Source organism: Anas acuta, chromosome 3 (assembly GCF_963932015.1).
Source record: "Anas acuta chromosome 3, bAnaAcu1.1, whole genome shotgun sequence".
Taxonomy (NCBI): Eukaryota; Metazoa; Chordata; class Aves; order Anseriformes; family Anatidae; genus Anas; species Anas acuta.
Genome location: NC_088981.1, coordinates 31,160,650 through 31,186,934, shown reverse-complemented (window position 1 = coordinate 31,186,934; position 26,285 = coordinate 31,160,650). Strand labels below are relative to the sequence as shown.

General features: G+C 35.7%; 1 protein-coding gene across 3 annotated transcripts in view; it reads right to left on the bottom strand.

Annotated features, from left to right (window-relative positions):
* Positions 1 to 26,285, bottom strand: part of CRIM1 (cysteine rich transmembrane BMP regulator 1) — a 180,295-nt gene that overhangs the window by 93,202 nt on the left and 60,808 nt on the right. Inside the window, exon 3 of one of the 3 annotated variants that reach the window (XM_068676419.1) lies at positions 2,619 to 2,861. The exons of the other annotated variants lie outside the window; for them this stretch is intronic. Within the exon in view, the coding sequence (XP_068532520.1) occupies positions 2,619 to 2,861 (243 nt within the window). The remainder of the gene's footprint in view (positions 1 to 2,618; positions 2,862 to 26,285) is intronic. 3 annotated transcript variants of the gene reach the window in all.

Sequence of the window (26,285 nt, the reverse complement as noted above, 5' to 3'; positions counted from 1 at the left end):
TACCAGGCTTACTATGCACTCTATAAATATTCCTGCCACTTGAGGAGCATTATTTGACTCACATTATGACCACTGTTTTAGCAAAAATACATATAGAGAACTGTTATATCCGACTACGTATATGGTAGTACATGTCTGTACATGTCTGTAAATGGCACAAAATGGTATAGGAGAGGAAGAATGGACTAGATAGTTTCCAGAGATCCCCTACAACCTAAATTACTCTAGAAGCCTGTGAGCCTATGTATATACAACCCTAATAAAACAAGATATTTTACTGACTGTTTTCATGGATTTTTAAAAAAAAGAAAATTAAAATAAAAACCATAACATCGAACATGACAGAACAGTTTAGATACTGTGAAACTTGTCATTTTTTCTGACTTTCAAAGTTAAAAATAAAAAAAAAATCTGAACTTTTCACAAAGAAACATTACAAAAAATATTTCAATATTTGTTCAGGCTATCATTTTCTTCGTATACTCAGTACAAATTATGTTGTCTGTACAAGTGCAGTTTACACTCTTTGAAAACAAGGTTCGTGTGAAAACTGAACAAAGGTTCAGATTTGCCATTAAAAAGAAAAGCAAAAAGCATTCTGTGGTAAGGAATCCGTAGTCTACTAATATTTGTCAGTATTAACCTACTCTTTTCTTCGTCTTGTGTTGACTTGTTTTTCCTTTATGATCTTCCCACTACCCCAAATAGCCAACAGAATAAACATCTAGATCAAAGTTTTTTGTTGTTGTCATTGTCTTTTTTTTTTTTTTTTAAGAAAAAAAAGCAACTAAGATAGCTACTGAAGTCTAACTTGACAAAAATCAGGCTATGTAGTGACTAATAATTCCATCTGTAACAGTACTTTTTTTTTAAATTACTAAAACCAAGGCATCATTAGCAAGTAGAGGTCCCACTACTGCAGTTTGTAGCAAATTACATCTTTCATCATTCATCTTCACCCAGACACACAACAGTACTCACCTACACTCCTCAGCCTCTTACCCACACTCCAGTTCCAGCTGTCATCAATCCTGCTGGCCTCCTTCCCTATCCCCCCAGCCTCAGGCTTGTGTATGCACCCAAGATACTACCCTTCTCTTTCACTCTTCCTTGATCCTTCAAGGATTGCTGCCTTCTCTAGCCTCCTGCTGTACACCGCATAAATCACTCAACTCTGGGATACAAAGAAAGTGTTTTTGTTTGGTAGCCAAGGACTCAAACTCTCTGCTTTCCCCTAGCCTCTCAGTTTCTAATCCCCACTCCCTTAGCCTCTCAGTTTCTAATCCCCACTCTATACTTCCCTTAAATTCTATTAGTTTCCTTCTCCAATCTCTCCAAAGGCTCTGCTCCTTTACCCTTCTAACATGCATCTTCCTACAATTAAAAATACTAAGTACTTCAGAAAACTAATATATAGTCATATAAACCCATTAAACTGAATTAAGCATCATATACTCAATCCTAAACTTGTAGAAGGCATGCTACAGAAAGATCTTGGGATCACATTTCACAAACGCAGAAGAGTTACCTCTTAGCGTGTTGTATGAAATTCCAAAAGTAATTACAATCTACCGTATTTAGCTCTGATGAAGACTCACCCAAAATAATACTCTGCTTTTGGATATCACATTTTAAAGAAGTGTGGATAAACTTAGGAAAACTTAGAGAGGAACAGCATAACAGTAAGTCCAAGGAAACCATGCCATAAAGAAAGTTTACTTGCTAATTCTAGATGAAATGCAATTTAGGTTGATAAGATATTCTGGAGCAGACTTTTTATGAAGACTTGTTTGCCACATACTCAAGACAGAACATGAAAAAGTTCCCTTGAATTTTCACACAGGTAGATTTGCACTGAATTTTAGGAAAAATACAAATAGAAGCACTAGAAGAGACAAAGACTGTACAACCTTCTTCTGAGGAGGATTTAAGAAAACATTTAGCAAGCATAGGAAAGGCATAACAAACTCAAACCTGTTTGCAGATGATATTTTAGATGATACTGTTTTATATCCCTACTTTTATTACTCATCTTTACCAAAGCCTGGATCAAAAAGCACACTAAATTATATCTTCCACTTCATCAAGAATAAGTCACAAGAAAGGGTTATTTGTTTTCCCATGAAATGGAAAATGGGTAAACACCAAAAATGCTGTAAAGTGTTTCACTATGCTTCTCCACAGTTGTTTAACTCTCAAATTTTTAAGGGTCATCACCTTGTAATCTAGAGAAATCTTAAGGTTTAAATTCTAATATTTATGCACAATATATTCCTACTGTGAAAAAAAAAGTATACCCTAATCTTAACAAAGCATGTCATTTTCACTGGTGTTGTGTTTTGAAATATAGCACTCTCACTAAAGATTAATTTTCCCTTGTTGCTCAGTTTAAATATTATCTGAAGAAAAAGAGAGAGTAAAATTTATTATGATATTTATCTTTTTTCTTTTTAAATGGGCATTGCTCACAAATATAATTTGAATTTTGAAGGTCGTTGAGAAGAACTAATATACTATGTGGGCTTCATTAGATGCAATTACACTAGTTGTGCATGTTAGATAGAAAAAAAAAAAAACAAAACAAAAAAAAAACAAAAAAAAAACGTGTCCACTTTTACCTGGTTTGCATTCATAGAGATCACAGCATTCTCCTGGCTTTCCTGATGCCTTAGAAACCAATATATTCAAATAGCCAGGCTGGCAAACCTTCCTCAAGCAGCCTGCAGGGTTACACACACAACGGCTTGGGAGAGGACAGCATTCCCCAGGAGGAGCATAACCTTCAATCAAGATGGAATCTTCTGGACAGCGAGGAGAAAACTGGACCTCACAGCGGGCCTTGGAGCAATCAGGTTTCTCTTCTGAAAGGGAGAGAAAAATCAGCATGCCACATATGTCAGTAAAACGCTGTTCTGAAGCTGTAAAGGTGGGCTCAGATAAAGATCCTTCTATTCTTCCTCCCCCAGGTCAATAAATAGAAAATTTCTGCTTCTGAACTGATTTTCAAAATTAATGGAATATGCTTCAGAACATCTTGGTATTTGCAAGATGGCAAATATGTTATAAAGTATCATACAAAAAAATCTAATTTGTGCTATCTGCATGACTGCTGAATTCACACATCAGAAACAGCAAAGAAACTATACATTTGGCCATGACATTAGGAACCAACTTGTCTCATCATGCACAGCCCTGATGTTCATGCCTACACCTTCAGTTTCCTAAGGTTTTCCATAATGAGTAACTGGTGCTAGCTGATTGATTTATTAAACTAATTGACCTAAACTAAGACTTCACATACTCAAACAGGTATTTAAAAGTTTAACAGCTAACATATTTGAATAGTTCATACATTAGCAAATTTTTTTCTGTACATGCTCCTTGTGCTCATATTCAAAGAGTTCCTACAGCTTTAGTGGCTTTAATATCAGAAGAGAAAAAAGGTTTGAGGCTCTGGCTGCAGACACAACAATAAAGGAGTATTGAGGAACAAGTTCAACGGGTTGGTGGGAATAGTGACAGACTGGACAACACCAAGATTGGCAAAGAGAGAATGAAGATGGAAGGAAGTATTTGGAGAACTAGAGAACAGGCTTCCAAAATTATCCCATTATCAAAAACAACAACAACAACAAAAACTCAATTCTGGCAGAAAAGTTGCGTTGTGCTCTCCAATTTCCGAAGCTACACTAGAAAAAATAAATAAAAAATCGTTCCCATGACTGGTTTACTCCATAATGGACTATAAAAAAAACACTTGTTCATATCCAAGAAGACACCACATTGCTCAATGCAACTGAGTGTTTTTAGAGAACAAGTGGATAAAACACACTCAGAAAAGTAGTATTTTTAGGTAAAGACAAGATAGTGACTTAGCATTTTAAGTATCTGTATATACTGCAGGCATCCTTTGTGGGCCTAACCAGAAAAAGAACAAAGCAGAAAACCAAGACCCAAAATTATAAACTGTTTATAACACTCCTTGGTTACCTGCAGGTTTATACACTAGATGGTTCTGCTACAAATGCCACCAATTACCCTTATAAATTAATCAGCTACTTTGATTGTTGTCATTAAAGTTAGATGCAGAATATTAGAAAGAATAAAAAGAACACTAACTTTATTAATCTGATTATTTAATGTCATTTTCAAAGTTAATCTCTAATGAAAATATCAATGATTGAATACGACATATCAAGTATGAGCATCCATAAAAAAAGTCAAGAATATCTTCTCCAAGAATTTAGTAACACTGTTTTGGACTTTTATTTTATTTTATTTTAACTGAAATTAGGGGACATTGCAATTAAAAAAAAAGAAAGCAAAAGAGCAAATGTGAAATTCTGCTTCCAAATATACACTAATTGTCAATAATAGCTTTTTTTTTTTTTTTTAAGGATCATTTTTATACTTAATTTTAGTATATTCTTTGGACTTCAATTGATGATGAAGAATCAGAACAGTATTTCATATGTACATGGCTGATTGTTTTTTTAATCCAGTGTCACTATTACTTTTGTTCTTCATCATTCCCCCCCCCCCAAAAAAAAAAAACAAAAAACTTCCTTACTTCTACTCATATAAATCCCATTTTCATACAATATTCTCAACCTACATACAACGTAAAACATTACCATCCTAGCATACAAATGAAACTGAGCAACTGGAGTAACAAGTAAATTCACCCAAGTCAACAGACAATTTTCATCCAGGTTCCTAACTCCAGCCCACATCTGAGTCAAGGGCAGGAAGAGCCCCTTTTCCCAGACCATGACATGATTCAATATTTCAAATATATGTCGTTTTTCTTTAGCAGAAAGGAGCAAATAGCCAAAACAATATGCAATTGGCAATATTTTAACTGTTTTCTTGTAGAGTCCCTACTTCAAACTTCTGGAAGCAGTCTGATCTAAAACATGAAACTCAGCAGCTCCCAAATCAGTATCATTGTATTTTTGCTAAAACTTTATAATCAGTTAGCACCATACTTGTGTAACTGTCATGAGCCTACTGGAAATATTAATAGGTCACAGTTCTGTTTTACTACATTTCAGTAAAAGCTGATGAGGGCTCCTCATTTTGATACCAAGTCTGAGTGGAAGACATTACCTTTAAGCAATCATTTAAAAAGTTTCAAGGTTTTTCTGCTTGTTATCTTAGTAACTTTAAGCTTGCAAATACACCTATCTTCCCTATTTACAGGAATAAAATTTTCTGCAAGGCATATTTTCAGAATTCATTGTACTTCATTAACTTAATAGCTTACCTTTTCATTACTTCATCTAAAGAGCAATCAAAATAATATTTGGCATTTATTTTGTAAACAAATTCAAAAACAGCCATAAATGCCACTGCTTTAACAGGATTCGTAATTTAATTCTATTTTACTTAAGATTCATCAAACCAGAGGAATCACTTAACAACTGTCTTCTCATTTATTACCAAAGGCTTCCAGCTCTTACAAAAGGGACACGTAAGAAAATATGTCAGAGCAGAAAAATTTAAAATATAACAGACTTCCTCAAAAGACTAAAAGCAGCATTCCACAGAAAACAACTGTGAAATATTTTGCTACATTACCCCTTTCATACACCAACTAGGGACTATTTCAAAGTGGCTTCTCAATAGACCACAACAAAAACCTGTTCCTTATCCCTCAGCATGCCCAGAAACAGAAGAACTTAATTTTTCAACACAGTGTATCAAACATAAAAAAAATCAGATTTTCAAGGACATGAAGGACTATATATGTGATTTTTGATTAAATAAATCAGCACAGCAAATACGGAAGATATATATTCCTCAATAAAGAAATGGCATGACACACAAATTATGTGGCAAAAAGATACGTGTGGATCAAATTCTCCTAATCCATAACTCCCTCACAAGAACAATTTCATATAACCACAGCTACACGTAGAAAGAGAATACAATTCTATGTTAAAGCAGATGTCTCATTTTATAATTCAGAGTTTGTAGTCAGAACACTTATAACATTAATTAAAATATATATTCATAAAACACTGTTTGATCTCCACCCTTGAAGCAGCTGATAGGTATCCTTTAATAACTGGCTGAATATGAGCCAGAATTGTTCTCAGGTGGCCAAGAAGGCCAACAGCATCCTGGCTTGTATCAGAAATAGAATGGCCAGAAGGACGAGGGAAGAGATTGTTGCTTTGTACTCGGGCACTGGTGAGGCTTGCAGCTGTGTTCAGTTTTGGGCCCCTCACTAGAAGAAGGACTTTGAGGTTCTCAAATGTGTCCAAAGAAGGGTAACAAAGTTGCTGAAGGGTCTAGAGAACAAGTCTTAGGAGGTAGCTGAGGAGCTGGGGTTGCTTAGCTTGGATGAAAGGAGGTTTGGGGGAGACTTTATCGCTCTCTACAACTACCTCAAAGAAGGCTGTAGCCAGGCAAGCGAGCGTCTCTTCTCCCAAGCAACAAGTAATAGGACAAGAGGAAATTGCCTCAAGTTGCACCAGGGAAGGTTTATGTTGGATATTGTGAAAAAAAATCTTCACTGGAAGGGTTGTGAGGCATTGGAACAGGCTGTTCAAGGAGGTAGTTGAGTCACCATCCCTGGAGGTATTCCAAAGATGAGTAGATGCAGTGCTTTGGGACACGGTCTAGTGGCAAAGTTGGCAGTACTAGGTTAGTGATTGGACAGGATGATCTCAGAAGTCTTTTCCAACATAAGAGGTTCTATGATTCTATAATAAGGTAACCATTTTAGTAAGAGCTCCTAGAACTCACAAATTAATTTAACAGAGTGAAGAGCTGTATACACTTTTACTGTTTGCTTTTCACAGAATCAGTTAATAGAAAAAGCATAACTGCATTTCAGTCTCTCCTTTAAAATGAGGGGAAGAGGGGGGAATTAAAAAGGAGAACAATTAGTTACTTGTCAAGGATGCGTCCATCAAACTTCTCAGAATTTATGTCTGAACAGACAAGCCACAACCCAGTTAAAAAAAAAAATAAAAAAAAAATTGCCTACAAATGTTGCTTTCATGTTCAACCAAGCAGCATTTCAAATGACTACACAAAGAAGAGACACTATCAGTTGGTTTGCTGATGAGCCCTCTCCATGGGACACATTCTCTTTATAGTCTTTCATCAAACACCACTGAAGCTAGAAGCATTCTGTAACGCTCAAATCTCACCAGGCTGAGCCAACAAAAAATCTCTGCAGAGATAAAGGAAGAGTCTGGATCAATCAAACTCAAAGTTATACAAACTATCTATTCAGAGACAGTCAATCTTCCAAAGAAATTTGGAAATGTATCTGGAAAAATAACAATAAAAAAAAAAAAAGAAAAAAAAAGACCAGAAAATCAGACAATCAGAAAAACTCACGTTAAAAAGACCAATAAGTATCCTATCCTTGGAAACAAAAATTCACTCAAAAAGGCAACCTTAAAGACCATTTAATAAAAAAAATAAAATACCAATAACAGTGCTATTTTAAGGTATAAATTAATTCATATTTCAAGACAAACATAGTTTTCTGTGGGTCTGAAGGTTCAGGCTTAATTCCTGTTACTTTGGATTACCCTGCAAAAAGATCCTGCCATTACTAAGTATAGCACAGAGGACAACCTAAGAAATAACAAAATAACAAGAGAAACCAAACCACCTAAGCTACAACATGCTGTGTGCTTTTAAAATGAAAATTAAGAGGGACCATACATAAAAAAAAAAAAAAAAGAATTTCTCAAAAAACATTTTTCATTTTCATCTGATTTTCATTTCAAAAACCACAGGAAAATTGTAACACTTCCCAAATCAAAGCACAGTAACATTCAGGCTGCCCTTTTATTGCAGCCACAGTATATCTGTTGTAAAGTGCATGAAGGGGAAGGGGAGCAACCTTCAAAGAACAGAATGAAAAGAAGTCAAGATTATTATTATTATTATTATTATTATTATTATTTTAATTAATACTAGAAAGAGTCAGTCATAAAACAAGAGCTCTAAAGCTGGAAGCAAACACCCAAATTTCTCAGTTTCTCTATATCAAAAGCACCAATATATTTTAATATGTTTTCCATGAACTTATGAAGTTGCTGTGGGGAAGTGAATGTACAATGGCAACTTACTGGAGTCTTTATTTCACAGTCAGCACTTTCTTAGACAGAAGGCAACTTCTTTCCCTTCCTGAAAGGTTTATACAATACTGGGCATTCAAACTGGCCACTAGTTGGCAGTATTTTTATTAATACTGCCACTGAATACAGGAAGTATAGATCTCAGGAATTTTGTTTGTTTTGTAAAGTACAGCAGTTGTAACAATCCTCACAAGACACATAGTACATACACCCCCGGCTCCCAAACACATCTTGGCCAACACCAAAGTGTGGAAACCAAAATGGTTCCTGAAGGAGAATTAAACACATAGCTTTCACCTCTGTATCAAATTCTTTTCCTTCATTATATTTGCATGCTCTGCTTTGACACGCAGAGAAAGTATATGCCAAGTTGAGTTAATGGGAAAAGCAGAGCAGTGAAAGCATTGGTCAGCACAGTGAAAGGATCTTACGGTACTACGTCATGTGGGAGAAATGGAGAAGAAAAGCCACCGCAGGGGCAGGAGGCTGCTCTCCTTATTCTTCAGGTGAAGTGAAACGGATCTGTGCTTTTCTGGAAACCTTTTCAGGGAGTGATTTTTATCATATTGTCAAAAATTCATGTGACCACAGATGCCTTTCCTCAGTCACCATAGAAACAAGGGCAGGGTGTTTTCATAGAAGGAGAAGGTTAAAAGAGAACTGTAGGAGACTTGGGTCCTAATGCTTCCACAGAGATACTTCAACTGTGCAGCTGTTCTCTAAAAAATAAGTTTTTAATATGTGCACACATGCATACAGATGATTATACACATAGAGAGATTAAAACTTACTTTTTCTGTTCATCCCTAGGATGCACATAGAATAAGAGTTTTGGAATAGTTAACTTCATATCTAATAGTTTCATCTTTCAGGGAAGTTTAATGAACGTGGTTCATTAAAATGAACACCTTGTATGAGTAAGCAAAGTGATGCAATAAGATCAGCATACGTGCTTTGAAGATGCATGCTGTGCAGCTTTGCTTTTTTGTTTAGTTGTAAACTGGTTTTGTGAAATCTAGGCTAAAATACAGCCAATTTTACAGCATAGCCTTACAGCCACCATTGAAACGCATCACAAACAATAGGCATACTGTACTGTTACACAGTGGCAGGAAGGAAATATTAAAAGGATTAGAGATAAACAAGAAAAATGATTACCCAGCTAAAGCAGTCAGACAGACAGGGATCGATATCGGAATGCAAAATACCCCAAAGGATTTTCGAGAATCAAAAGGACAGTTATAGTAGATTAAAAAATGAGATTACCTTACACATACAATATGCACAGTCCTGTATACGGATGAACTGCTACAAATAAAAAAAAGAACAAGTGCCTGACCTTTTACCTAATACTGAACTTTATTTAAAATCCATTCTGTTTTGTAAATGAGTTTTATTCGCTTTCGAGCATTCTGACACCCTGGATTTTACATACCACATGATTGAACAATCTGTCTGACCCATATTATACCCTCATCTCGTGATTTAACAGCAACAACCAGCATTAAACATGTGCTAAAAAATACAGAGACACAAATTTTACTAAATATACACTTGTCAATGTACATCTTTGCAACATGCCATCCTCTATGGATTTTTCAAAGATGTTTGATTTCAAGGACCAAATAACCATAAACATGGCTTATACCTCTCAAGACAGACAGAACCAATCCAGTAAGGCAATAATCCCATTTGAACAGCAAAGCTATAAGGATGTTATATTCCACTTCCTCATTTTATTTTCCTCTGTTTCAATACTGAATATATATAGATAGTGTATATATATATATAATATATATAATGTATACATAAATATATAAGCATACAACATATATTATATATTTTTTCATATATATATTATGTTTTATAATATCATATTATATAAAAGTTTGTAACTCAAAAAACAAAACAAACAAACAAACAAACAAAAGCCACCAGAATGGCAGTCAAGCTGTAACTCAAGGTGTTGTCTACCAAGGAAAGGGCTTTACCAGAATCAGTGCAGATTTATCAGACATCAGACGTCCTTTCATCTAAACCCAACTGTAAATTCAGTGAAACCAATCTTGTTTGTGGCATAACTCACACTTGGGTTCATACCTCCCAGTTCAAAGCACTTCTGTGTTAGACCAAGACCCACACAGGACCCAAGAACTATTTCTGCTGTTAGTCCATTTCATTTAAAACCTCTTTCAATGAATGCATGTTAACATTTTAAATTATATACAGTAACAACTTGACACTCGAAAGTGTGAATCAAAATCTGTTGAGGGTAACATTAGCTATTTGACTCAACTGTAACTAGCAATACATAAAGAGAAGGAAATGAGTCCAGCCTGCTCTACACCAGACAGGGAAGCATGCGATTTGAGGGATATGATCCATGCTACCAGCAATTGCACTGCTATTAATCAAGTCAAAGCGCCTTTGAACTTCAGTATTGAAAATCATTCTGATTTCAGATGGAGATGAGTGGATAGATACCTGTAGTCAGATTTATAGAAATGAAGCGCAATGATGTGGTTACAGATTTGTCGAGGTACTCAGTAGACACTGAGCTGTTGGGTTACCTCTGCTGTTTAAAAAATAAAAAATCAGCACCATCAGAAATGAAATAACATTGTACATTATTTCTTTATATAAGAGAACAATTTATGCTGGATGAATGATACTACTACTACTGGTCAACGTATTTAGTTGCAAATCAATGGAAATTTCAAAACACAGAAAGAATATGTAAACAGTAATGAGGTGGTCTCAACTACAGAGCCAAGACTTTAAAGAATGCCAGAACACTTTGGAAGTTAGCCCAAAAAGAATATAATAAATTTTCAACCAGTATAAACCACATTCACTTCAATGACTTACAAAAATGTACACTATGAGTAAGTTTACCTAAAGGTAATTAATAAAGCAGTAAGTAGTCTTTATTACAATGATAAAAGCAGCTGCAAAACAGTTCTGTATGGGTACCAAATTGATGACAAAGCACAACTATTTGGAACAACTCTGCTTAGTATAGCTTAAAAATAAAAAAAAATATATATATAAGCTAGGTGACATCTGGAAAAATAATCACAAGTATTCACCGAAGGAGAAGTACTACTACATGCAACTTGATGTGACAAGAAGAAAGGGATTTAAATTTGAGCAGGCAACTTATACCCCACAAAGGGCAACAACCACTGGAGGTACTTCTGAACACAAAGAGAATAGAATTATGTGTTGTACCCACACTTGTAATTGCCCACACCCAAGGCACTATTCTCAAATCATCAAGTTTGCTTCCTAACCAAAGTCAGAAAATGTAAGCATAAGAATGACCCAGAAAACACTTACACTTGTGATAAATGTTATCTACAATTGAAACAAATAACTGAACTTATCAATAAATGAGAATTCACATGCATAAGAAGTTAGCAACCAAGATGATACTCATAACAGCAAGAATTAGGCTCTCTAGAACTAGATTTAAAACAAAACAAAACAAAAAACAACTGAGGTGTAAAGATTAACTTAGAAAAGAAAGTTCTGATATGAGAGGAACACAACTTTCTGGTACTACTGAAATTGAATCAACTGCTATCTTTTTCTTTCTTTCTTTCCTTTCTCTCTCTCTCTTTTTTTTTTTTTTTTTTTTTTGAAGCTAATCAAACTCAATAAATTTAGGATATGTGGTTTCTTCACATTCTCTGTTCTCTGCTACTAACCAAAAATAAACAAACAAAAAACCAACCTCCCACCTCAAAATAAGGACTTAAATGCCTTACAATACTTTTCACAAGGAAACTCCACTATGCAAACTAGCTTTCCTAGCTATTATGTTCAAAGAACCTCTGTACGCTTATAACCAGCTTAACCACATATTTCTGAAATTCCTTTACAAAAACACTCAAGATACATAACACTGGAAAAATGAACTCTGTGCAGCATTTCATTCTTTTCTCCTCTTTAATATTCTAAGATACTGTAATATCAGAAAGTAAGAAAAGAGGCATAGCATTCTTATTTTAGGCAAACAGAAGCTGCCTACTTTCAATGGTGAAGGCCAATGCCCAAGTATTTCAAGACATTTTTGTTCCCCAGTTTCTATGCTTCATGTCTTCTCTTAACTTCTCTGAGTTGGCTTTTAAATTCTTCTAAATAGCCTTCTAAGTTATAGAATGTAAATGCATTTCTATTCTATACAATGCTCTATACTACCAGAGATCTTTCTGAATTCTTATATTTTACTTTTTTTTTTTTATGAGCATTTTTGAAATGTTTGTCTCCTAGAATGAATTAAAATACTAACTACAATAACTATTACTTTGCAATTCATAAATTACCAAACTTCCAACAATTTACCAAACAAAATTTCTCTGTATTAGGACTACAGAAAACCTGCTCTATATACCTTTAGAAATGTGACAGCAAAGCAGAAGGAGCAATTACAATTTAGGGTAAAATCTATACTGTCACAGTGAATTCTTATGCAAAAATCCTTGGTGCCTTGCAGTGAAAAAAAATCTCCAATATTTGTAGTTTGATTCCAATTACATAAAAAAAAAAAAAAAGATTGGCAACATGAAAGAATTTTCTGAACAGCTCAGTCCACCAGGAAAAGCACATCTGTGGGGTTTTTGTTATTATTGTGGTTTCCTTTCTAAAGAGATATAGATTTACTTTTGCAGAGAAATGACACTTAACAAAACTGTAGTTAAGAATATTTCACAGAATACAGAGATGGTAGATATTCCACACAAAACATTTGTCTCTAAAGATGAAATCTTCTAATAAACTAACGCATCTGAGACTTCAGATGTAAGAACAATTAAGCAGTGTATTAGAAGATTCAGTTGTAAGAGATGTTAAAACACTGGTTTTTGGGAGGCAATTTTTTATATTCAATGTAAAAAATATGGAATATTTGAAATAAAATATTCTATGTATATAAACTTTCTTGAATAAAAGGACCACATGAACTAGAAAAAATAATGTTAAGTGCTTAAATGTTACACAGCTAATTTTGTTAATTTCTAAACTACTGCCTGCAATACCTGTTTTAAACACTAGGTTTTATGGGCTTATTTTTTCATACCTACCAATCACACAAATGCAAAAAAAAAAAACAACAAAAACCCTTCTTTATTAAAAAAAAAAAAAGAGAGAGAGAGAGAGAGATAAAGAAGCACACAGCACACAATTTTATTTATAGCCTAGGACCTACACAGTTTAAGGTTGAGAATACATCTGTCCTACTGCTGCACGAAAGTTTTTGAGAATCAATTGGAAAAATAAACAGGTAACTGCAAATTTGAGAATCATATTACTCTGCTTCCAAAATGCAGTAGCATCCAAACCAGAAATATATACATATTTAGGTTTTAAAAAGTCACATGCACATGTGTATATATTTGTATCCAGCCCTCAAACAGAATCAAGTCCACAAAGAATCATAGCATGGGAAGTCCAAACAAGTTTCTCCATTCTGCAATACTACCCTACAAAACCCAATGTAAGAAGATTATTTTTAAAACAAACTGAAATGCATGTAATAGCCACAGTTTTTATTCCACACATAGTCCATAAACATGTGCCTGCAAAGGGCTGTTCAAGTACCTAAACCAAGTGCTCAAAACAGACAGTATGAATGAAATACAGCTTTGTGTCTACCCTGTATTAAATGCTACCAGATATCTCCAGCCTGTTGCAGCTTCCCTTATTTTGCCTCAAAGTAGCGACATCACAGAGGGAATTAAATGACAAAACTACAAAAAAGCGGAAAGTTAGAGCTTACGCAGCACTGAGCTTCTGTTAGCACCAGCACAAGAATTTTGCTGACTGCAGTAGTCATTAAACTTGGACCCCTGTATTTCAAGCTGGATGAATGCCATCACCTTTTATTATGAACAAAAGACAGCGAGTCTGAAAAAAGATCAACAATACTACTCCAAATATATAAAAATATTCTCTCGGTTTTAGGATATTGTTGACTGCAATGTTCTTTAATTAGATTCAATTTCTGATCTCATTTAACTATACCGCTGAGAGCTAGAAAGCTCTCTTCCAAGAACTTAAAGGGGAATCATCTAGAAGACTACAGGTGCGGTGGCAAATAGTTTTTTTTTTTTTTTTTTTTTTGAGTAGGAATACCAAGCTACAAGAGTACCACAAATTATTAAATTATTATTTCATTTTGCTTCTTTTTCCTGTGCTTTCCCTATGTTTTTCCTCTTCATTGTCCTTTCCTTTTAGGGTATTGATTTATTGTTCATGTCCTTGTTAAAGCAAATCCCCAAAACTATCTACTTCACATCTTTTCTAAACGTTTGCCTTACTTACTATACATCTTTAATAGCATAAAACAGTAACACACTTGGATCTGTACGAAATATACATACATACAATATATATACATACTAAATGTTATTTGCTCTTAAACATCAAAGAAAAGCTTATTTGTGGCATTGTGCATAACGACTTCTACTATGCAACTAGAAAAAGAAAAACTGAGAAATTCAGCTGCAGAAGTTTTCAGTTAACACAGTTTCCTAGGGTAGTTTGAGCCTTTGAATGCAGTGTTTACAAGAACTAAAATGCACATTACACACCTTTGTGAAACTTGATGCATAGTGATGATGGTTATTGTTAGGAAACTGCAGATATGGGTATACTTCGTAAATGCAATGAATCAAGTTAGTATTATTTCTTGTAAGGTTCCCATGACTGTATTTCCTGCACAGGTTTGGGACTGTCACACCCAAAGTCATTTTTTAGACCAAACTTTGTGTAGTGCATGTTTCAGGAGCTGGGCAAAATCAGTGTACATTACTCCTACGCAGAAGTTTGCAGAGCATAATATTAAGTGATCAGAGACAAGTCATACCAGAATGCACCTTGTGAGACACCAAGCTGGGAAAGTAGGATTTTCTGCTGAATTAAAGAACTATTCAAAAACTAGTCAGTATGAGACCCTGATCCATTAAAGTAATGCTAGCATCTCCAAAACAGAGGAAAGCAACCCATTATGTATCTGAATAATTGACAGACTCCTCACAGAAACCTGGAAAACCTCTACAAGAAGGAAATGACAAATGCAGTTTTGAATGATAACTGCAGAGAACCCTGAGGAAGAGACTGCTTCTGCCAACTCTTATGTCATGGTAGTGATTCTACCTGGTAAACACACGCTGGGAGGTAATGCAAGAAGGAAGGCCAGAGTTGTAGTTGATAGCTGTGATCAAAATCATTCTATCACCCAAACAAGACTAACAAAAAATGGGGAAGAAAAATATTTGAAGTTACTTGCGAATACTAGGAAATTATATCTCAAAAGATGTAATAACTGATACAGACTAGACACTGGACTACTTGTATAACTTGAGGCAATACATTTTTTTAAGAAACCCAAAAGGTTAAGAAAATATTCCTTTCTACAGGCCAAGCTAAGAACTGGTAACGCAGAAGTCAGCAAAACCTGAGCAGTACTAAAAAGGGAAGCCTGCTGACATCTAATGAGGCAACTGCTACCAAGCATCTCTTGCTAGAATATCAGACTTTGACGCATGCATCCCAGAGCAGAGTTATACTAGTTTAAACAACACTATTTTCATTGTTTTTCCCTGTTTGTCTGGAAAGAGACACCAAAGATAACAAAATCTAGTATCGTTACATGATGAGGTATCTCACATGTCAAAGATGTGGATACCTCCGCTGTACACCTCACTAAACAGCAGTCTTCATTGCTTTTCAATAAACCAACAGACACTGAAGTAAAATAGGAAGAACAAAAAATCTTTCTGCATTAAATTGTTCCTACCTGGTGATACTGATTTAATAGTTCCCATTCAAATTTTTCCAAAGAAAAAAAATTGATGTGAGGAAATAACAAACTTGAACTCAAAATGCTACACATCACCAAAAATAATTGAGAAAGTCAGCAACATTTCAAATCCATGATATAATGGGAGCAATAGCAGAAAAGCCATTGCAAAGTTTTGGATTAGTGCTGAACTTCCCATCTGAGCTTCATCCTGTTTGTTATAATTTCTTTTCTCAAACTAGACATCAGTCTAATTTTTACTGAAATGCTTGCCACTGTGTATTTTGCATTACTCAATGATACATTATGCCTTTTAAACACCAGAAAGAATGGAACAAGTACCTAGAAGCTAGCAGACATTTTGTAAGAGTGGTGGTAAAACAAAAACACAAAATAAAACAGCAACCAAATTACTTCTCCCCTCTCACCCCTCACCTCCCCCCAAAACAGCACTTCCTAAAATGATTTATCATTAAAAAAATTCTAATGCTGCAAGTGGCTCATCTATTTCAATTCCTCCTGGCCAATACTAATTGAACAGTTTGAACATTCATGAACAGATCTTTAATTGAAACAATTGTAGGTGTTAATTTTTAATGAAGGTGGTATTAATTAGCTGAGTTTTAAACAAGATTTTTTGTAAGCACAATTTAAAACACATTTTCAAGGAACATGATTTCATTTATTCTCTATTTCATTTATTAGTATTAATTTATTTGTTTCATTTATTATTATTCATTTCATTTATTCTTTTTCAAGAAAAAAATAAGAATAAATAAATAAATATTTTTTTCTTGAAAAAAAGAATAAATTCAAGAAAAAGAATAAATGACATAACATACCATTTAAGCATTACTGCTGATGATCAAACATTTATTTTCTCATCTTTCTCCCAGTCTATGCATTGAATGTGTTTTCGCAACACAGAATAAATATTTGCTTTCATGGAAGGCTGGATCAAGACTTACAAGATTTATCAGAGATCTCTGCAATATAACCAGGTAAGATAGATGATTAAGTAATGCTGATATTTCAATAACACCAAAATAGGATGCAAATATTTCAACTCTGTCACCTGTGAAGCACACCTCCAGAATCTTACCAATGTAATGTAATAATCATAATTTAATAGGAAAAGTTAGTTATTTTACTCTACCTTTCTTATACATGCATAACCCTCCCTCATCAATGTCATAGGTGAATACTTTAAAGGAAGCAAATGGAATTCACTTTGATTCCAGTGGGACTTAGAGCACGCTCAGTAATTTTGCCAATGACACCAAGCTGTGTTGACATGCTGGAGGAAAGGGATGCCATCCAGAGGGACCTGGACAGGGTGAACATCAGGAAGTTCAACAAGGCCAAGTGCAAGGCCCTGTACTTGGGCTGGAGCAATCCCAAGAACAAAGAAAGGCCAGGCCATTATTAACAGCAGCCCTGAGGACCTGGGGGTGTTGGTTGATGAGAAGCTCAGAAGGGGACAACAGCATGTGCTTGCAGCCCAGAAAGCCAACCGCATCCTGGGCTGTATCAAAAGAAGCATGGCTAACAGCTCAAGGGAGGTGATTCTCCCCCCTCAGCTCTGCTCTCATGAGACCCCACCTGGAGCCCTGTGTTCAGCTCTGGGACAACCAACATAAGAAGCACAGAATACAGAATTGAAGTGCTCCCCTGCCATCCCCCCGGCAGAAAATAAACAGATTATTGCCCTTCACAGTGACCTTCCACCTATTCTGTGGGGGATCAGTAAGGCTTAGAACAGATTCTGCACAAGGCAAGCCCAAGCTAATAATAAGCAGTCTACAATTGCTCTCAAGAACTATAAGTGTTGCTATGTAGAATTTCTGTGCATTTATCCTTAGGTGAGCTATTTTAGAATACGCAAGGTAAGTTTGAATCCCTCTGCTACCTTTCACGAGGATATATATGTAGTCCCAAAGCTGGGAAAAAATCCTTTCCAAGTTTTCCAGTTGCAGAGTAGTAATTCCAGTCCAAAGGGACCTCTGGAGGTCACCTGGTCCCATCCCTTGCTCAGAGCAGAGCTGATGGTAGGTTAGCTCACGAAGGAATCTTGGACAGCCCCCAGGACAGCAGTCCCACCCTCACTGAGAAACCTTATCCACTGGTCTGACCACCCACCCACATCTAACTGGAGCTTTCCTTGTTGCAGCTGCTGCTATCTGATGCTTCTCATCCTTCCTCTGCACACCTCAGAGAAGCACCTAGTTCCACCTTCTCTGTAACTTATTAGGCAGCTGAAGACAGCAAAGTCTCTTCTCCAGCTTCCTTTCCTTAACCTCTCTACCTGTACACCACATGCCCCAGCCTCCTGCTCAACCATCCTTCTTGTATTAGGGAACCCCAAACTGGGCACTGTTCTTGAGATGTTTCTTGAGAGCTGGAGGGTATGAACATCTCCTGTCCTGGCCCTGCAGGCTGCGCTCCTGCTGGTACAACCCAGCGTGCAGTTGGCCTTCTTCACCGCAAGGGCACACTGCTGACTAATGATCCACTTGCTGCACTATCAGTCTGGGTCAGCCTTAAGTCATTATTCCTGTCTGTGACAGGTAAGATTTTTTCCTCAAGTCGTCATGAGACTAGAAATGTCTACAGCCAGCAACATCTTGCCCCCAGTGTGGCCTTTCCGTTGTTAAGAATATCTAAGGTAGGTTTTTGTGTTCCATCATTAACATCTGCAATCCAGCAAGCAAATAGAAACTTCAAAAACTTGACCTTTTATTTATTTATTTATTGAACTATATGTTTAAGACTGACAGCTGTGATAAGGCAAGTTTTAAAACATTTTTTTTTTTTTTAAATCTAGAATTTTTTTTTTTAGCCTTCTTTCCATCTTACATCTCTCAAAGCTGTTCAAACATTCAGAAGTAGCACTAGTTTATGCATTGAAAAAAATTAATTTTGTCTTCTGTCAACAAAATACTACTTCAGTAGGGAATTTACTTCCTCCTAATCATGGCCTAAGTTCAACCTTACTTGTAGTAGACATATTCTGATTAAACAAGAGAAAATTTTCAGAGAACTGTACTGCATTTAATACTCTATTCATATAGAATAATTTATTATTTTTTATTAGGAATTTCAGCTTGCTTGAGGTATGCAGAAAAGAATTCTGCTTAGCACTTCATCATCAAGCCTGCTCAGTGTGCAATATAGTCTTCATACAGTCAGATCAGATACCACCCTGTTCCGCTCTTGATCTAAATATTAACTCTAAATTTAGCTTAATTTGACATTTGTTAGCTAAAAGAGTACCATATGGACACTAATGTGCAAAAAAGCTTCCTTCTTAAGTGGACATATACTCTTGAATTATTTGCTGACATAATTTGACCTGGGAGGATACTACCAGAAGCATTAGAGTGAGCTTCAATGACCATCCCTCTCATCTCGGTGTTTCTATTTCCAGTATTTGTGCATGGGGTGGAGAGCAGCTGTAGGGGGGAGTATCTGCATTGCATAACAGCTGAAGAGAAACACAAGCAACTCTTACCCCAACTCCAATACAAATCTGTCACAAAATATTTAATTTAAATTTATTTGAACCTTATCTGCTTCTGAGCCAAAAAAAAATAGACATAAGAATTTGGCATTGTCTAAGCATTATCCTCTCCTCCATCTTCCTTCAGCCAGTGCAGACCCTCTTCAGATGCATGCTCTTGTCCAGACATGTCCAAGACCACCATAACCTTGTTTATACAGGTCAAGCAGAAGGCACATCCTAACATACCAAGCCTTGAAACAACAGGTTACATTCTTCCATGTAAACACACCCACCTATACGAACAACCCGGGTTAAATAATCAGAAACTTCTTTTTACACTGAATGACAACTTCACCACACATGTTGTTTACACATCAAACAAAAATGACCACACAGAATAATTAAACAGATACATATTTATTTATACCTACATTGGGCTTGAAAATATACATAACAAGCCTATAGCATGCCACCCCCAACCCCTCAACAACTCAATATAAGTAAGACTTCCAGTATGAAAATATTTTCACTTCTGCTACAACACACTTGCCTTCAAAAAGACTTGGTTGTGATGGTCACTGAAATAGAACTAACACACTGGCATTCATGCTCAAGCTACCTGTTTGCCCTGTAATACCAGACATATATATCAACTTTGCATACTGGTTCTCTAAGAGTGAATACAGTTGATTGTTATACAATATAGCAACGTAATAATGATTTGATGAAAAAGAGAACAATATATGTTGCACAGTAGCCAAGAGTAAGTAGGAAATAGCTGCTACACTCAGGTAGCTCTAATGTTATAGATATATCAGTTCTGTGCTTCAGGAACATTATCATATTACAATTAAATAAAACAAGTGACATTTTGTGCCAGTGGTGCAGAATAGAAGTTCTGCTTCATAACTTTATAATGCATCAAAGCTGTTTCTTTTAAAGATATCAAATACTGTTTGTGTGTGCATAGATGTAAATAAGATTCAGATGCAGACTGAGCACAACCAAGTGTGTAATGCACCAGACTTTCTTCCTCCTGAAGAGCAAGAACACTGGAATCTCCTCTCCCCAGCTTTTTGAAATCAGAATCACTTGCAATATTTCTTAAAAGATAAAATATGTATTTATTGCACTTTACAGGAAAATTTACTGAGGAGATATTGACAGGACAATAGTATCCTGTCCATTAGAAATAAATACTTTGCATATTAACCAATACTGAAACATCACCTTCCAACACCTATATGGAATGGAAAGATTGCAACTGTAGCAGGTTCTTTGCAGTCTCAAATTTACTAGAGTGATCCAACTTCATGAGCAGTAGTACCAAAAGGATTTCTGTAGTATTTTAGATTCCAGAGCAAAAAGTCAAAGCAAAATGAAGAAGCAAAATGTAAAACCCAACATGCATACGGTGCAGTCGTAAACTAAGAAAGACAGGTTTTAAAGCACGCGTGAAGGAAATAAATCAGAAAGTCAATGGCAGACGCTGAAAGCCCATAAGAGTCTAGATAACTACCTCACCTTAACCTGAAATGTTCAGCAGACAAACTTGGCAAAGCTTTGTTTTGATGAACCTTCATAAATGGACTGCAGTTAATATCAGAGCTCAGTTTACAAGGCACATCATTCTGCTGAATGTTTATGTGGGGTACAGCTTTATCCACCCTGAAGTACATGGTTTTAATAGATTAACCTTCCCTCATTATTCTGAGATATTAAAAAAAAGGATTAGAATTTATTTAAATACCATGTTTCCCTATTAGAGGAATGTTTTTGCTAATGTTGTCATACCAGCTCTATCCATACCACATTCTGGATGTCAGCTTATACATTTCCAAACCTCACTACAGCTGACTAGTATAGGAGTAAATACAGAAACATTTAAATCTATGATAGAAGTAGGAAAACCTTTTAATATATACATATATATGTTTATTTACATGTCTTGCCTTAATGTAACTTTACTTGTACCACATGTAATTCAAAGATTGTTGAGATGACACGTCTTTTAAAAAGCTGCATTTATTTTAAGCATAAAAACCAAATCTGATTCACTTTGAATTGAAATATTTAATGGTATTTATTAGATTAACCACAGATTTACAATGCTACAAATATCTTCTAACAGTGATATTTTGCAAGCTAGAGCAACTTAGAAATTTCCATCTGGACAAACATTGTAGTGAACCAAGACCAGCTTATTGGGTATTTGTTAACAAATAAGTGAAATTTGTTAACTATTCCAAGCTTGGATTTCATAGAGGGAAGGTGCAAACACCCAAACCTTCCAGAATCTTCCTCTTCCCACGTCCTCTACAAATGCAAACCCCTTATCACCCTTATTCCCATTCTTCCTTGGGCTTCTTGCCACTGTTTCCTTTATCTTCGATCACATTTATGTTCCTCATCATCTCCCTTTTCCATATTTGTTTTTCCCTTCAGATCCCATTCCTGTTTTATTCTGTTCAAACAAGCTCTTTCAGCATGTTGTATGGGCATAAGTGGAGCAATGAGAGCACAGAAGTCTGCCCTTGCTTTCAATCCTTATACCTGACAGCAATGTGGAGCTACAAAACTGCATGAAATCCTCCTTAGCTTTCACATATCCAAAGCACATTGAATCCTCTGAAAACTAAAATGTGAGCCTTTTTCTTAAATCTGTAATTGGAAAAGATTTTTCTTAAATCTCTGCTGAAACTTTGCGAATATTTTTTCAAGGTTTTATAGCCCGTCCAACTACAAACAGTGTCTCCTTCGACAGTTAATGTCTTATGAAAGAAAAAAAGGCAGTTGATAAGAAAAAGAGTATGATTATAATGAATACCGATTCTCTATCAATTATCTCCAAGTATGAAAATCATGAACGTCAAAGTTAAATCCGATTTACTGCATACTGGTGGCAGAATGTTTCAGTGAAAATACTGCAGGAAGTTTTTAACATGTGCATCACAATGTATATAAAATAAACACACTGGATTGGCCATCTTAAAATGATTTTAAGTGATAAACTTGCCTACATTTAAAGGCACAAAGCCCAGAACGCACTGTTAGCTGAAAGCATACTTGAAAGAAGCAGAAACCAGAGAGACAGCCAATACCCTGTGATAATGGGGGAAATTGCTTTAAACTAAAGAAGGAAGGGCTTTAAACTAAAAGAGGGGAGATTTAGATTAGAGGATAGGGGGAAATTCTTCACTCAGAGGGTGGTGAGGCACTGGCACAGGTTGCCCAGAGAGGCTGCCCCACCCCTGGAGGTGCTCAAGGCCAGGGTGGATGGGGCTTTGGGCAGCCTGGTCTGGTGGGAGGTGTCCCTGCCCATGGCAGGGGTGTTCAAACTAGGTGACCTTTAAGGTTCCTTCCAACCCAAGCCGTTCTATGATTCTGTGTTTTATGATTATCTAATTTTTAGAGACAGTGCTAGAACAGAGAGTTAGCAATAGCAAATATGCACCTGAAACATGATATAAAACAGATCTGACTGAATTTAAGGGAATAAAATACCCAGTGTATGTGCATATTTGTTCCACTCAGAATGCCTGTACCTCAAACAGAATGTAGCAGTGCTTTAATGGCCTAATACACCCAACTTCAAGTAGCTTTAACTGTCTCTATTCTCTTAACTCCATCAGTATCACACTATTAAAACTATCCATAGTACTCACACAACTAGTCACTTTTTTTTCCTGAGACAAATATACTCCAATATATTATCCTTGTAGTAAGTACTTTATAATTGCTGTAATGCTTCAGCAAGAAACTTGAAAAGAAACAGAGCAAGTTTACACTGCACATCTTATCTCCTCAAAAGAGAAATGTAATTAAGAAAAACTTCTGTCAAATTATATTTTGAAAGACTATATATACATGCCATGCCTCAGTGTAATGAACTTGACAGTCTGATATCTAGCAGGGTTTTGACTTTTTTTTTTTTTCATATGCCCCAGAAGGAGTGCAAAAAATCTGCATGAGGAAAAAAGTATGACATGGTGATTCTCTCAAGTGGCAAAGATCTTCCTGAAGGACTTTGTCTCTCAAACTTACCCTGGAGATTTGCATCTAAGACTCACCGCAGAATTTCACAGGCAATTTTTCCATTTAAAAATTGAAAATATTCAAATTTTTTGCTATCCATTAACCATTAAATGCTACCTGTAAGTACTCTTTAAAGGCAAACATGGGTGCTTTAGAAATTGAAAAATGGATGTGGCCAAGTGGACATTGAAAGGAATGCACATAAATACATAGATTAAATGAAAAGAGAGAAGACTTTGGGTGCCACAAAGTAAGAGAAAGAATGGTTTGATAGACCTGAAATGCTGGAATACTACAGCTGGAACACTAAAACTGGTAGGTCATTTTTCAGTGTAAACATTAAGGAAACTGTCATTGTATCTATTAATTACTAAATCAAAGAAACTCCAAGTATATTTATAAAGAGCAGAAGGAGACAACAGGGAGAATTTGATGCAGGATGAGACTGGATGAAATCACTTCCCTCTAACTTTAGTAGGAAGAGGTATGGTTTAGGACATGTTTTTGGTTTCTAAGCTTCACATTCAACTTAAAAATAAATAAATAAAAAACAAAACAACACATGCATACCTATTTTGAAATGAAGACATATCTTACTTCTACCTACAGGGTAAAATAGAAAAAAAATACAGTAGAAAAGCATGCTGTTAATAGACTAAATCAAATTTTAAATAATGAATGTCAAGTTTAAACTTTGCTGGTTGAAAATGTGAATTAGAAATGAAATCTTTTATTGCACAACATCAGCTAAATTATGATGAACATTAACTCAGGTTTCATACAAAGAAATTTTCACAGAATAGAAAAGGACAGGATTCAAAATCCTGATTAACTCCTTAGTGAAGAGCACAAAGCCATAACTATTATAAATAAAACTAAGGTTTTAGGCTACTGTACACCTCAGATATCTCACCTGTCAAGAAACGTACAGAGCACTCTTGAGAAAAAGTAAAGGCAGGTTAATTATAAGGAGTTTACCTCTCCAACAGCATAAGCTAGCCCACAGAGTGCCTATGACATGGGTACATACAGGTAGTCGCATTCTAGCAAGAATCCTCTAAGTAGAAATATAAATTTTCAAAGATAATCAGTTGGAAAAATATTTAGTATTTCAAGCTGTAATAAAAGACATGCAAAGAATGCTTGGCACCCTACTCTATAATTCAATCTGGGAGAAAGTAAAGAAATAGTTAAACTTTATTTTCATACAAATGTTAATGAGCAAAACTGTCACACCATTTACACAAACAGGAGGTTCAGACAACTGGAAAATATCAATAGCTCAAAACAAGTTTATTTAGTCCCTTCATAGTCACTACACAGCAGTCATTCCACTTAAAGGAGTCTTTCTTAACATTACAACAGAGTTAAAGTATCACTGATTAAAGGGAAAGATTTAATTGCTACATTTTAAAACTGGTAGACAAACTTTGGAAGAAATCTGTTATAACAAAGTGCATTTTTTCTCATCAGAAAGCATAGTTTTGTTCCACGTATTTCTGACCATGATAATTATGCGTAACAGTTGAGATGACACACACAGTTGTACTCTTGAAACAATGCAGAAATAAAGCACTATTTGTTTTCTTTAAGAATTTACATAGTAGGAAGAAGATTTTAAATATAAATAAACTAAGAGACCAAAACAAAACACTACACTGCTTATTCTGAAAGAACTTTCCCCTGCCCTCTCAAACACAAACAAATCCTGCATTCTGCAGCCTATTATGTCCCTGAACTTCCCATTATAAAATACAAAGGCTTTCAGGAAGCAGCTGGTACATCAGGGTTATGAACCAGTGCTACATCAGATGGTGAAATTTTAGTCTGACAGGTGTATATGCATAGTTTAGTTTATTATTATTATTTTAACATTGTGTCACCCTGGAAAATCCACTCACTAAAACAATCACTTCATTTGCTACTATATTATTTGTGTATCTTCTACTACTGAAAATATTTATAAAAGTTGCTGGAGAATCTTAGTACTGTTTACTATTGTCGGTACTAAATCACAAGCATAAAACAATCTGGAAACAATGTAAAGAAAGAGCTAAGAGACCTTTACCTTCAAAAAATAAATAAAGAAATCACCGTGATGTATATATTTGTAGAGTAATCAAAGCTGTCCAGGCCTTCAATGTCATTCTAACTCTGTATCACCACAAATGTGAATGAGAAAGAAGCACACATGCAGACTCATCTAGAAAGCATTATTGTGCTCAAAGGAAAAGGTGTTTGTTATTGCATTGTATGTAAAGAGGTAGACAAGAACACCTCTGTCAAGGGAGAGTCTTTCAAGGGGTATCACTGAAGCAAGAAAGAAGTAAATAAACAAGGACAGGTGGAAGTTCTATTTTTGTCTGAAGACAGACAAGTTACTCAGATGTAAAATGAATTTATGAAGAGTTAGTTAGCTTTGATACACAATGAGGAATGACACAACTACAAAACGGCAAAGACTAAGGACAATTCAGATCTTCAAACAAGAAATACTGCAGAGCAAGCAATGTTTGCAATTACCACATCCACTCTCCTTGCTAATGGTGCTTTATCTCCTAACAGGGTCAATGGCATCATGGAAGTTACATGAAATCAAGATAGAGTAGTAAAAGCATTGTCATTTTAAGGAGACGGCTAAGTTCACTGAAGCACCAGATATCATCCCTGACGACGACGAAAACCAGGCAATGAGTTGATAAAACCACCAGAGCACCCGGTGCTGAGGAACAGGTTGGCAGCAGCTAACCTTGAGCACAATAAAATGGCAAAGGGGCTGAGGCCAGCCCAGCTCCCAGACCCACCACCTTTTGGCACTCCTGCTAAAGGTGCACTG